The sequence below is a fragment of the Doryrhamphus excisus genome, chromosome 2 (assembly GCF_030265055.1).
Source record: "Doryrhamphus excisus isolate RoL2022-K1 chromosome 2, RoL_Dexc_1.0, whole genome shotgun sequence".
NCBI lineage: Eukaryota > Metazoa > Chordata > Actinopteri > Syngnathiformes > Syngnathidae > Doryrhamphus > Doryrhamphus excisus.
The window spans coordinates 9,540,112-9,555,323 of NC_080467.1; the positions used below are offsets into that span (position 1 = coordinate 9,540,112).

Genomic DNA, 15,212 nt, shown 5'->3' on the forward strand with positions numbered 1-15,212 from the left:
GTTGAAAAGTCATGAGAAATAAACAACAACTAAAGTTGTCATTTTTGCAGTGTTAGGTTGCAGGAAAAGTTATGTTATGAGAACAAAGTCAAAAAAAAGACAAAAAAGACGTAATCACAAAAAAACAAAATCAAAATAGTTGAAAAATTGAAAAAAAACAGAGGAAATGAAATAAAAACAGCTGAAATTTTAGAAAAAAATCAAAATAGACAAAAAGTTGTGTTCCAACAAGAAAAAATGTCAAATTTTTCTAAGAATAAAGATGTAATATAAAGAAGAAAAATAATGGCACTTTAGTATCAAAGTTCAAATATTAAAGATGAATACATTAGTCACCAAAAGTCCCAAGAAAAACAACAAAATAACTTTTTTTTTTAAACAACTAGATGTACATTTTCGACATTAACTGAAAAACACACTCACCGAGTCTCCACTGTGCTTAAGTAAAGAATAGTGTGTGTGTGTGTGTGTGTGTGTGAGACAGAGGTTGTCATTGGCCCCGAGGTTGCACAATGCTGCAAGGCAAGGCGGTGCGTTTGCTAGCCTCCATGTCTTGGCAGCATGCAGCGTGGAGCAGATGCTTTTGATTGTACGGCAGCCTCTCCATGATCTTTTCAGTCACCAAGCACTACAAGCTCATTTCAGCTCACCACCAAACCACAAACTCTCTTTTCCTTGTCATCCAAACTACTGCGGCTGGTACCCAAACAAAAGGGCAGCAGTCAGAAGTTTGGTTTGATTGCCTTAAGGCTTCAATTAAAGTACTGCAGGGCTCTCCACCTCAGGGCAAGTACGTAGTACATACATTACAGTATACCTTCAGCAGGCCACCAATACAGCACATGTCCTTGTTCATTCTAAGTTTAAACAGGCCCAAAAGGACTAGGGTTTACAAGCTGGAAGTCAGCCCAGACATGAGACGTGATGACCTCAGTGCGCTGAGTCACCACCATGATCGATACAGCTGGCGGTCGGCACATCGGCCATCCATCCAGAGCGCGCTTCCTCACTTGTTGTGGTGCGCACAATAGGATGAATTAAGCTCTGTGCTGTTGAAGTTGTGTTGGCCTCCTTGGCAGCAGAGACGCGTCACCCATCCACCGAGCGGCCGCCTGCTGCTGTAGTGAGGCAGTGAGGTCATCGGCTTCGGCGTCTCACACCGCATTTAAACCCTCGCGCACTGAACGTCGTGGGAGGAAGGAAACCACAGTGTCAAAACATTTCTTTCTGTATTTTATTTATACTCTGCTGAGCTGTCTTGAGGTCACAGTCGTGCTGATGTGCCTCCTATAATCTTTGTAGTCGCTGTTGTCATAGTGATATTTGGATTGATTTTTTTTGGACTGCTCTGACAGAACAAAGGAGGATTGGAAACAGACACTTTTACAAAGGGGGAATTGTAACGAAACAGAATAAACCAGATCAAGATGGAAGTGAACACGGGTTCCTGATTCTCACCATGCAAGTTATCACTTCTGCAATTACACTTTCTATGAATAGCACGCAGACGCGTTCATGAACAGAACAGATATTTTTATGACCGAGTAGTATCAGAAAGGTCCTGATCAGCAATTTTTGCCCTCATATCTGATCCGATTTTGAGTCCCGCTCTGATGCTTTGACAATGTTAATATGGATTATGGAACTGGAAATGCAACAAAACATTTTTACAAAGCTTTTTTTCATGTCATTTAGAATTTGAGATGAGATGTCCAAAGTGCTTTTTTTGCTGAAAAACAATATGTCAATATGCCGAACCAAAAGGCTTCATAACAAGCCATTCTCCTCCCTCATTGGTCATGAGAATGTCAACAGGAAGAAGGTTTGGTGGACGTCCAATGAGGTAAACAGTGCTACTACTATGTTGTTTATCATGAAGTCGCCATTCTATCAAAGAGTAGAACACCACCCTGGTCAAATGATCCTCCTCCACACATTAAAAGCAAGACTTTGTGCTCTCAGACTCAACCGAGGACATGATCACTCAGGAGAACAATATGCTGGACTTCATTAAAACGGCCCAAAGGGTACTACCGAGGTGACGTATGAGCTTGCGGCAGGAGAGCAGACAGCCTGAGCTCATTGGATACAGGTGTGGTCTATACGGGACAGCTGGCCGGCCCCCTAGACCCCCCTGTCACCGCCAGGCGAGGTGGATATAGGGGATGTGCTCAAGGTTACATACACAGCTGTCACCTACTGCTGCCCCGCCCCTTCCACTGTTCCTGTCTGAGCAGTGAAAGTCAGCGTGTGAGCAGAAGACGCCTTCAAGGGTCACAGAGGTCAGCGTACCAGCTGGCGATGAGGGCAGAGGCCAAGGCGGGAAGTAAGCAGTGTGCACTGTACCGGAAATAAATGTTCTCAAGACATCAGATTCCACTGCACCACGTTAGCTTTCAAAACAAACCAGTGTTTCCCATCGAAGCATATGCCGTATATGCTCCTCCCCTGCCATTACAATTTATGCAGAGAGTCTTCTCTGAAAGCTTTTACTGTGAAAGCGCCACAAATTCAGAAGCTTCTGTTTGTTTTGGGCTTGTTTTTGAGTCGCCTGTTTCTCGTGCGAGACCTGGCAGCCACATCTTGGCTACAAATGTGCATGAGAAGGAATTCTACCGGCTACGTTGTGCCATCAACTATGTCTCCACTGAAGTGATTACGCAAAACAATGACCTGCCCTCTATTCAATTTAGGGCCATGATTAATTCCGGGTTAGAGCCCGTCATGGAAACTGGCGCAGGCACAGAACACCTGCGCCGTTCTGGTAGCACACACATGCAAGAGATCGAACGAGTTTGCCAAACGCATCATTTAGGTATGTTGATCTGACTTTTAAAAAGACAAACACAATCTAAATAAGGTTCTCACGCCAATCAATGCAATCATTTTTAGTGCATGGAAAGGCACCGACTGCATGTTCATCAATGCCTCTACTTATTTAGCCATAAAAGCCACGGGAAGGAGGCCTGCTGCAGTTCAGAACTAAAACCACAAAGACGCAGTGCCAGGATGGGATTTGGAGCAAGACTGGAATGCAAAAGGCCTGTAGAAGACGAGCAGAAGGAAAAACAGAAAGAAGGAAAATTCACCAGGAAACAGTGAAGTGCAAAGTGAATGATTCATTCTCTTGATTGCAGTGTAGCTTTGGTGTGACTCCTCATTACGTCCTCGGTTATCTTCAGGTTGCGAGACGACATGTCAAAGGCTGAGCAGGCCCCGTTTTGGAATGCGGCCGTGGTTAATGGTTGATGGAGGAGCAACAGAGGAAGAAGTACGGTGGCGCATGTTGCAGCTTTCCAGCCGTGCAGCGGCGAGCGACAGGAAAGACAGCCCACATTTTGACGGAGTCAACCACGTGAACAGTGTTCACGGCATATTTACAAATGACGGGAAAAACAGAGGAACATGGCGGAACTGATAATGTTTATGATTACATAAACATGGCCTCCGTGTGTCAGTGACCGGCAAGGCAGCTCCACATCCATGGGTCGGTGCAGTGGCCAGGAGCAATGATCGATGAGATGGATGTGCTCAGTCTGAATGAAGTGTAGCATGGGAACAGAGTGTCTGGCGGAGCGCAGCAATCTATAACGCCAATCCATATTAGTCCACAAAGAGCTAGATCCATAGATGATGGCTGCTAGCAGGGCTTTGCTGGATATGAGAACATGAAATATGCATTTCCTGTTTGTGACATCTGCTCTAAAAGCTGACGCCAGAGGTGATCGGAGACGATGCAGCTGATCATCCATGTGTACACGGGGGGGGGGGGGGGGGCTACCCTGGAACATAAACAGCATTGCGCACAGGAGTCATGGGATCGCACATGGACGTGAAAAATGCGTTCGGTAAGGGTTTTTGTGGCATGTTGAGCTGCTGGGCTCCCAGACTGTAAATGAGTTATTCAACACCAGAACACACGAGGGAACCTGACGCAGTGCTGCAGCTGCATGTGTAACTCATACAAAGACTCGCTGTGTCTCTCAGTGGCTGATGTCAAATTACCAGAATATCACGTCATGAACCGCAAGAGATTGTTTCAATGAGACGCTGCGAGCAAGGGGTTTCTTCGTCACTGGCGCAAATGCACACACACACCCACACTGGGTCAGATGTAGGCCAACTGGGTTTAGGAGGAGGGTGCAGCTGTGAGTACCTGCATATTGTGTGGTGGCATAAACCTTTTATAGGCCTCTGGCCTCAATGCCTCCTGTGTTTGACTAGAAAGCCAACCAGACTCCATGCTGCAGCACAGTGGAGCCAGTCTGTGTGCTCTCGTTCACGTTGGTGCCACCGCTGCTTGTTTGCCTGCATGTTTCCTCACAAATGACCGTGTGGGCTTTACAGACGTTTATCTTCAGACTGATGGAATGACTCGTGGGAGGAGAGACACTACATTGGCCTCAAAGCTGTTTATTCATTCCCTACTACAAATAATACCCGACTAATGAACTTTGACATTATATAGATATAATGTTTCCTCATTTCATGATATTGCAGTTTGAAAATGTGTTTTTTTTCTCCTCGTGAAATGACATTGTTGTAAAATCGTGACTTTTCTCGTTATACCATATTTTTAGAATGTGCCACGGGCCGCACTTTGGACACCAATGTACTCCACTGACACGGCCTACTGAATATATGGAGGGAGCCCCGAGGTGTAGGTCATTCAATTGTCCTAGTATATGCTGTATGCAGACTAACAAAGCAGAAGCAGCCACTTCCCTAAATGAGGACACAAAGTGACTATCATGTGTTCCTCACACAGATGATGCCACAGGGCCTGGTTCTCAGCAACACAACAACAAGGACATGAACGCGTTGACACCTCCTGTGCGAAAGTGATGATAAAAGGGGGTGAAGCAAAGTCGGGAAAGGGCGAAGTAATAACGGCAAAAAGCCGCCAGCGTGTGAGATTATGCTGTAACGGGCAAAATGTCAGGAGTTGGGTTTACCATGCGATTATGTGGCCCAGTGATTACATGCATGCTTCCGTGATGGTAGGATGATGGAAAGTTTGCTTTTAAATTAATCATCTCCAGAGGAGCCTCTCACAAACATCTTGAACACCAGAGCTCCAAGCTTCTCCTGCCACTGCTGACTGACACGCTCGTTACGCTGGATTGATGAGCATCCAGAGTGGGGAAGTAACACACCCCGTTTTGGACACCCCTCCTGTTCCTTCCCCCATGACGCCAAAGACCACTGGCAAGGTTTCCTGTCCCTCGATGAGAGCCGCTCCCTCTTTTCTGGACATGACGGCACGGTACACGGGCGGGTGGACTGACTCAGTGCATCAGCCTCTCGAAGAAACAAGCAGTAAAAAAAAACAAAAAGTCTTCTCAAAGCAGTCTGATCAACCCGTTTCTGCCCACAGGCACTTCAATGCGTTCCATTTTAAGAGCACTTTGTGAAGTGAACGTTTCAGCAGAGTTGAAGCACAGTGACAGGCAGGCAGCAGGTTCACCTTGGGTGGAAACCAACAGACGCCACGAACCACCAGGTGCTATAAATACCCGAGGTGTCAGCGGCGCTAACATCATAGCGAGCATCCGAACAGAAACAACAACGGCGACAGGCTTGAAAAACAGTCAGATCTGCAGAGATGAATTGGGAGCGCTCGGCAGACGACAGCTGTTTGGCATGAGAGCACGAGGCCCAATAAAAGTCTCCACTCTGCCTGCAGACTCGAGAGAGGCAATCACACAGACAGCAAGGAGCAGAAGCAGCAGCGTCCTTGTGAGTAAATGGCCTCAAGCAGCCAGGATTGGTACCACTCTGCACACACAAAGATCATCTTGTCTGTGCTGCCAGTTTGTTGTCGTCCTCTCGACACTGGACACACACACACACACACACCACTGGACCACACTTGCCATTCAATTGTGCTGCGCCAGAGGGGTCTCGCTTCATTTCTCAGCCTCTTAAAGAGTAAATACTGACCGGACGCGAGCCACTCGAGGTGGTTACTTTAGGCAAATTACCCTCTCCATGATGATGCGTCAACGACAGTTCACGTCCGGCTAAAAGCCACTTGGTAGTTGCGGGTCAAAGGCAGGTCGCGGCCCAGCAGAACACTACCCTTCACATGGCAGAAACCGATGATATGACATGACATGACACCATAGGTGTCATAGAAAATTACAAACAACTTTTCTCCTCTTTCGGGCCCCCAGGTATGTTGAGATTGAGAACCCCCATCCAGGTTGCACGGTCATTCATTTGACGGGACCACATGGAGAGCGAGTGGAAAAAGAAAAACACACAACTCTGAGGCATTCATGCCCTACCACGTCTGTCTTGACCAGGGAGATGACTCGTCTGCAAGCTCCCGTTCTTCCTGATTTAGCCTGCCATCGGAAACTGGCACCAAGTGCGGGGCGTCCCCTTCATTGTGCGCCAACTCCAGGCAGGCAGGGGGGCTGCGTCACCGGGGGTCTGGATGGTTTGACACACTTGTGCAAGCACTCGCACACAAGCTCGACTTGACATGAAATCCCTTTGCACATTTTTGCTTGGTTGCTAGCTGATTCACATTCAGCAGGGAGCCGCTACTAAATTTACACAACTGCATGTGTAATTAAGGTTCTCTGCCAGTCTACTCGATTCAGTACGGTCATGGCTGACAGACAACACATACAAACACAGAATTCGACATCCTGCTGGGGCTAAATGGAGCGATTTAGCAGACTAACGTCCCTGCAGACTGTGTGTTTTCCAAACAAGGCATTACGCCACTCGCAATGCTGTGATTTCCCAATGATATGCTTAACTACCCTCATCACGGAGCTTCACTGCACTCACTCATTGCTACGGCCACACTAGGGTAGGTTTGTTCAGAAGCAGGAGAATTTCACCCACACGCATACATATAACCCCCCCCCCCGCTGGGACTGTGGGTCAGGATCTACTCTGCACTGGTTGGTCGGAATCCCCAGGAGTGTAGCAAATACCAACATTCTGTGTTGTTGAAGTGGATTAAGACCACACCACGATATTAAAGCCGCCATGCTCCCCCCGTGTCTGTGCAGTGTGAAAGTGATAAGGGCGAGAGGCAGCCTGCGATGGAAGGATGTGGCTGATCCGAGCAGGCTCCCCGTGCTGGGTCCGCCCAAGCTTTTAGCCCAGGAAATGAGCACCTTCTGTAAAGCCACACGACACAAAAAGCCCAGAGAGGAATGTCGCCAGCATTTCATTGTGCCACAGCGCCTATTTTACATGAACGCTCCAGCACTGCTAAGCTTCTCATACAAATAAGTGCAGTTTTTTTTAACTACTACTGATGGCCAAAATTTAGAGCACATTTGACTTTAATGTCTTGCTGTTTATCCAAGAACGGCCACAGGATCTACAGAAAACTTACTAGTTATTCAGGACTGGTCATGGTGTGAGTTTTACCTGAGTCCTCATCCAGGTCGCCTTGCAGAGAGGAGTCTGTGTCCTCCGAAGAGGCCTGGCTCCTCCAGCCCGTGTTGCCCATTCAAGAGGCTCTAAATCCTGCAGAGTCTGTCCCGGAGAGAAACGGACTGACAGGTCCACTTGCAGTTGGTGTACACTAACTGAGCGCAGGCCGGGCTGGCATTTTCACAGCCCTGCTGAGAATTAGTCACAAACTAAGTGGCCCTCATGATCAGCGCTCACTTGACCCCGTCACGCTGCACGGCACTTCGGAGGGAAGATCCACAAATAGCACCGCGGGTAGGCATGGAGCACTTTAAACTAGACGTTCAGCAGGGCAGGATGTCCAAGTCAAGTGGACTATGATGCCACCACAGGTCCAGGAGAGGGTTCAACCACGCAGTTAGCTGGCGTGGAGAGGCACTGAACCATCGTTGGGATCTGGCGAGTATGTGCAAAATCAAATCAAACATCCTAATTGGCAAACAAATATGGCCTGTAAGGTACCGTCTTCAAAAACAACCTCAACCGCCATCGATCCTCGTATGTGAAACTGTTGTAGCAGAGGCGGAAGTGTTAGCCTTTCATCGCTGATGGATACTTGTGTCCACCCGTAACCCGACATGCAATCCATCCAATTCTCCTTCTGCAGTGGGACTGGATTCCCACAGGTTCTCAACAGATCTCCACCCTCTTTTCCTTCTGATCCCTCCTTCTTGTTGCTTTCCCATACACATCACAATAATTACAAACACGGCCAAATCTATGGGAAAAAAGCTAGCCTCTCATTGAGAGGGTGAGAGGGTGAAGCACTTTACTGCTATCAGACCTCAAAATTGCAGCGTATTAAAACCGAGGCTCCTCGTGAACCAGTGGAGCACATGATTGTTTGGGGACAAAAACAAGGGGGGGGGGGGTGCTATTTCTGTACATGAGACAAGAAGACATTTCAGACTGGAGGGAAGCACTGGGCAAACACCGGCCCCATGAGATGACTGACACTTCCGTGCTAACTCCAAGTCTGCTCCAGAGTCAACTCTTAGCACGGCAGCTAGATCTTGCAGTGTTTGGCGGAGGGTGGGGGGGACAGTCGACACCCGCTGACGTGCTCAGAAAAGAGACTTTGCTACAGGGCTAATAATAAAACGGTGCACCGCTCCCACCACAACTACTACCAACACTGACATGCCGAAGCACTGGTGTTCACACAAGCACAGACTCCGTGAGGGGTGGGAAACACATTTTCCGAGCACGGTGTTCAAAATAACAAACATTCAGTCAGTCACTGAAATAAAAATAAAAAAAACCTGCACTATTCATCTGGGTGAGGTGATTCCACGAGACAAGATCAGTCTATGCTGAGAGAGTCCCCACTGTTGACGGTACATCTGCTAGCGCCTGCCACCGCATCTAATCGAGATATGATGATGATGATTTAGCGCTTAGTCTGCAAGTACACACATTTAGCAACTTTATCATCACCTGTCCTTTAAACACTGAGCATTCTGGGATTTTGGGGGGCCCCAAAAAAGTCATGCCCACCTGACGACACCGAGTTTCACATGGTTAACATTCATGACCCAGGTATCCATTTTCATGTAGTCCTAAAGCAGAACTACACAAAGCAAATATAAAGCTGTCCTTGAACTAGAGTCCGAGCTCGGTTTTAGTACGCCACAGTTTTTGAACGATTCCATTTTTGCCACACTTTTGTCGTGTTGTCGTATACTGTTTCGTACAGTATTGCACGAAACATAGTTACACATTCCACATTACTGCATGGCCAATCTAAGCACTCACTGTATTTTTGTTCATATTTTCAGGTGTCTCACTGGTAATGTGAAAATAGCTGGGTGACTAAATGCAACATATCTTCAGAAACATAGCGACAGAAGAATGCTCCGTTGTAGATTCAAACATATTTACTTTGCTTTTCTTGTATTTACTCACTTTATACTAATGCACAACGACCAATTATGCTGTGGGAAAACACTGTCAACCAATTACTTACTGGCAATTTTGCCATATTGTACTCAGCAGCCTGGACGGAAGATGTATTATAGTTTCCGTATCACAGTACAAAACTTCTTCTTAAATTTGGTATGAGAATGCCTGTTTTGAAACACAAGCGTAGTCACCCAGCAAGCTCGGAGGTTCTCGTGTGTGTGTTCTCCGTTGTGTGCATGTAAACAAACCCACTTGCGAGTGATGAAGTCATGTGACCGCCCATTCAGACATAGAGAAGAATAAGATGAGAGTCAGAGTGCGTGGCATCCTACAGGACAAGCTATTGACAAGAGGATGCCGTAACCATGGCGACTGACAAGCATGTTGCTGTGGCGCCTGACTACAGGCTGTACGTCTCCTGTCCGGGCTTGGTGTGATGTGTGCATGGATATGCCCTCCTGGTGTGTGTGCTATGGTAACCATTTGCATGGGGCATTTCAGCACAATTGGAACTTTACTGCTTTTTTTTCTTTGCACTGTCTTCAATTCTTTCAGGAATTGCTCGACTAATCTCCTTGTGTGGCAGGTTAACGCCTCTCTGGAGGGTCTTCCCAGGCTATAAGCCTAACACAGATAACCGATTCCTGTGGCTAATTCCAACTCCAGGGGACATATTCGGGATAGGCTAACACAAGGGTGGGAAAGGAGGCGAAGGGCCGGCAGTGACCCACTAAGACCAAGGAGGATGCCTGAGGAAGCTGATAAGTGCTGATGACACTCTCTGGCTGTGAATGCATAAGTCATCTGCAAGACAACCGGAAGTTTCTACGCCTTGTGGTTAGGATATGACACCGGGCTCCTCTCTAAGTGGGAGTGTGTCCACGCATTGTCAGTCAAGGCAGTGCCTGGAGGCAAGAAGACAGCTGCTTGGAGTGGGATGCAAAAGTAGCTGCTGGGTGTAAAGTTTCCTGCCCAAAAACAAAGCAGAGACCACCCTGTCTTTGAAATCATTTGCTTATTTTCTCGTTACTAAAAACAACACAAGAACGGCTCTTGGACAACAACACAAGACAACATTTTGGGCGTAAACGCACCAGGAGTGCAGGACACTAGCTAACGGCGCGCCTAGCAGCCTAGCTAGGTGAAGGCTAACCGTTAGCTACGGTTCGCTAGCATTTCTAAGGCATCTGACGGAGCGCAATGAAAGCGAAGGCACTCGCGTTCGCTTCGTGTTTATCTTTCCGTGTCTCCCGTAGGGTGAAAAGTGGAAGTATGTGTGTCGGCGATGTTGTAACACCGAAATAGTGGCTTTATTTACTAGCATGGAGCAGACCGCCAAGATGCCGGTGGAGTGGGCTGCTTTGGTGGCTAATCCACAGCACCCATGTTAGCGTTTTGTCAAAGCTGGAGAAGAAAAGAAGAAAATAAATACGATTTGCACTCCACAGTGACTTTAAATGACTCGGGAAGGTCACGTTTCGTGGAGGAACATCTAAGCGAGCGCTTCACGACGCCGAGGGCAGAAGGTAGCACAGATCAAGCAAGAGGCCCAATTAAACCAGCAAGCACAATGAATGTCTTTACGGAGCCAGGACCCCCGGGATGTGTGGGCGAGTGGAGTACCGTTACTGGGTGTCCCGAAAAGGAGGCGAGCCGGGACAGGACTTACCTTGCTTGCTCTCGATTTTCCCCGACATTTTCTCCTCCTTCTCCTTGGTGGCCAACAGCTGTGAAGCCCACTCGCGGTTCCGACGAAACGTTCGCTTGCAGACGAGCCTCGCCGCCGCCGATTAGTCCCTCATTTTGCCCATACCGTAGGGGCCGTCCGACGGTTCCGGCGGAGAGAAAAGCACGTATTTGTAGGCCACACACATGGTGCGGATGAAGAGGGGGGGAAAGATGTCTTAGTCCGTCTCTGGGTGATCTTTCACTGGGTCCACACATTCATCATACACTCTCTCTCACACACACTAAGCACACGCACACACACTGACGTGTTGTCGCAACTGTTGTGTCGCATCAGCGCCCCCCTGTGGCAGGAATTAGGAAGAGCAAGCTGTCAACAAGGGGATGGGCGTGTGTGTGTGAAGCTGTAATAATCGTAGTTGGAATATGGTTAATGAATTAAACACCTTTTTGTGGGTTAGGTTCAAGTCAGATCACACAAACCCTACATTCCTTAAATTGCATATATAGAATTTCACTGATCTGGCACATTTCCTAACATGTAAAATGGTCAATCTGAAAGCCAAACACCAAGCTGCTCCCCAATAAAGAGCTTTTCTATTTCCCTTCTGAAATGGAACAACGTTTTGCTCCATTTTTCCAATATTTGATGTTTACAAATGTCTAATATGCTCCCAGTTTTAATGTGGAGTGTTCAAATAGCTGCCAAACGAGACAAACACTATGCTATTGGTGGCCCAAAACTTTTGCAAAGCAGCGTAGCTCTTGAATATGGAGTGAAAGTACACGTTGCAATCTTTTTGATGAATTATTGACCTGACTGAAAGAGTGATCTTGTTCCCTTGAGTCATCTCGGTCAGCGTGCGCTTGTGCATTCAAAAGCAAAGATGCTGAGATGATGGCTTTATAATGCAGCTTGTGCAGCATGTTCACCATTGCTATTAGGCCCACGGGAAGTGTGAGTGGAATACCTTCCCCGAGGCTACCATGAAGTCACGCAGCCAAGACAACGAACTCCTTTGCGCTGGCAGACTTGTCAGGACAGGACAGACCTGGCAGGTACGACGACACACTCGGCTTGTTTACACCCTTCTCGGTCTGATTTTCTTGGCTTGGTTGGTTTTGGAGTAATCGGGCATGCAAACACAACTCAGTCATTATTAACTCATTCTTTTCTCTTATTTGCCCACAACTGATAAGAGCAGGTTGGCCCTTAGTGCAAGCCTGAACAAACCGCCTTTATCAATTGATGGTATTAGTGTCTTTCCTGCCACCTGCTGGCAATGTACGGTATGATCGGTGAGTGTACTCACCAATGGCTGCAAGAACATGTTAGGCCAGAGGGGGGTGCGCAAGTACTACTTTTGAGTGTATTTTAGCTGACCGAATGAGCGTGTTACTGTACATACTGTATCAGAGATGGGCACAAGGCAGGGGTGTCCAAACCTTTTCCAGTGATATTCTGTAAAGTGACACATGTAGATATGCTAAGACATTTTATTGATTTCAATAAAAAGCACAGTATTAGTACACACTTTGTTGTTTTTTTGTCACTTTTCCAAATACTTTCTTCTTAAAGAGGACCTTTGTATTGAGTGTGGACTCCATCCATCCATATTCTAGACTGCTTATCCTCACGAGGGTCGCAGTGGTGCTGGAGCCTATCCCAGCTGTCTTGGGGCGAGAGGCGGGGTCCACCCTGGACTGGTGGCCAGCCAATCACAGGGCACATATAGACAAACAACCATTCACACTCACATTCATACCTATGGACAATTTGGAGTGGCAAATTAACCTAGCATGTTTTTGGAATGGGGGAGGAAACCCGGAAAAAAACCATGCACCGCATGCACGGGGAGAACATGCAAACTCCACACAGGGATGGCAGAGGGTGGAATTGAACTCGGGTCTCCTGGCTGTGAGGCCTGCGGGCTAACCCCTCATCCGCAGTGCAGCCTGAGTGTGGGCTCCATCACTAAAATAATATTATTTTTCAGTGAGAGTTTATTCTTGTAAAATTGTGACCATATTTCCTTCCTTTCATGATATTACAACTTAAAAAATAACATCTTTTGACATTAAAAATTCAACTAAAATGACCTTATTTTGAATCACATTTGGACTTCTTTAACAGCTCCCACAACATCTCTGTCATCAGCTTGTGATGTTGGGAATTTTCCAAATGGGTCAACTTTATTTTTAAATAATATTTGTCATTTTTTTGGATAATATCATGACTTTATTATCATGATATTATAACTTCCCCAACCTAATTTGATGACACATTACAGATTTTTTACAGAGGGCAGTGCAAGCCACGCTAGGGTCTCCGGTGCCCCTTATGATCCTGTACTGTAATCATCCAAATTTAGATCCGTGTTTGAGGAATAAGTGAAGCGAAGCGTTCCTCTAAAGTCAGCCAGATAATCACCAAGCTTACAGAGCGTACGGTGAACGAGGGAAGGCTTCCTGCTGGGATGTGCAGGACGGGGTCAGGCCTAACGGGGTCGGGCCACGCCTCACACAGCGCTACAGTAGACAGACGCCAAGACCGAAGACGGCTTTGCTTGTGTCTTGATGGAGCGCGTGGTGAAGGACGGCGTTTGATGTCGGCCCGGCGGTGGGCGTGCGACGGGCACTTTAAAGCTCCCCTAACCTTGGCCAGCGGTCAGGCCCGCTCGTCTGAGAGTCGGGCGGCGAGTGGAGAGGATCAGCGAGGCTTAAACCACTGAATACACTTAACCGAGAAGAAGGAGGGCACAAACTCCCCCCACAACAAACGGGGGTCGTCTATCTTTGGCCTCCGCACGGAGAGACCTCTTCATGGTGGAATTAAGATGAATAGGTTTCAGTGTGGGAGGGGGTAGGGTATGCTGAAGATGGAGAGCTGCTGGATGAAGAGGACAAGATGTCTGGGTCATCACCTGCTCAATACTGCATGAGAATGGAACGCTCCATCACTGCCAGCAGCCGGCATGCTTCTTGACAAGGTCGCGTGAAGACGACGGGGTCGCGGAGAAACCATCTAAACCGGGGTGTCCAAATTCGAAAAATAGAAATAAATAAATAGATCATGGTAGAAATGATCAATCTGCAGTCATTTCACATCAATGCAGTCAAAATATGAAGAGAAAATGATCAAAAGTCAGACTTTAACAAAAAGAAAGTCGCAAAATTAGGAGGCTAAAGTTATTAAAGTCCTAATATTATGATACTGCTGCACGGCAGTTGAGTGGTTAGCGTGTAGGCCTCAAAGCTAAGAGACCCGTGTTCAATTCCACCCTTGCATGTTCTCCCCGTGCATGCGTGGGTTTTCTCCGGGTACTCCGGTTTCCTCCCACATTCCAAAAACATGCTAGGTTAATTGGCCACTCCAAATTATCCATAGGTATGAATGTGAGTGTGAATGGTTGTTTGTCTATATGTGCCCTGTGATTGGCTGGCCACCAGTCCAGGGTGGACCCTGCCTCTCGCCCCAAGACAGCTGGGATAGGCTCCAGCACCCCTGTGACCCGAACGTAGAAAATGAATGAATGAATGAAACAAAATAACAAAGAAAGTTGTATTGTATGTAACAGTAAAAATGAAAAAAAATCATAAAAAAATTATAAAAATATTCAAAAGGAAAAAGGAAGAAGGACAACATCTTTTTTTTGAAGCATAAGGAAATTTTAGTAGCGTAGAAGTGAAATATTAAACGATGGAATGAAAGTAAAAATAGTTGGGGGGGTATGGCATATTTACAAGAACAAACACGGATTGTTAACAGGAAAGATAATATCATTTTAGCAGCACACACTTGAAATATGAAATAACAAAAAAACCATAGTAGGTCGTAAAATTACAAAAAAAAAAAAATATTTTGGAAAAAAAAAGTTTTTGGAAAGGTAGCAGGGGCACAAAAGTCTAAATATGATTATTTAACCCTTTAAGTGTCAAAATTGCTGAACACCATTGAGGCATCTAATGTAAGGATGTCCGATATTGGCTTTTTTGCAGAAAACCGATATGCCGATATCGTCTAACTCTCAATTTCCGATAATGATATCAACCGATGCCGATATGTACGCTATTACGTGGTGTCTCCTGTAGAAAGCAGCAGTGGTGTTGAAGACGTGAGCATTTGTGGGCCTGGTGATGTCATCATATGCAAATTAGACGTGTGAATTTACTCCCATCAC

General features: G+C 46.7%; 1 protein-coding gene across 13 annotated transcripts in view; it reads right to left on the bottom strand.

Annotated features, from left to right (window-relative positions):
* rapgef1b (Rap guanine nucleotide exchange factor (GEF) 1b) overlaps positions 1-15,212 on the bottom strand; it is a 146,786-nt gene that overhangs the window by 17,070 nt on the left and 114,504 nt on the right. For 12 of the 13 annotated variants that reach the window (XM_058050045.1, XM_058050106.1, XM_058050138.1 and 9 more), the window contains one exon: positions 11,015-11,375. In XM_058050045.1, coding sequence (XP_057906028.1) covers positions 11,015-11,042 — 28 coding nt within the window. In that variant the 5' untranslated portion in view covers positions 11,043-11,375. Of the gene's footprint in view, positions 1-11,014; positions 11,459-15,212 lie in introns of those variants that run through there. The other variant, XM_058050054.1, reaches the window with a different exon arrangement.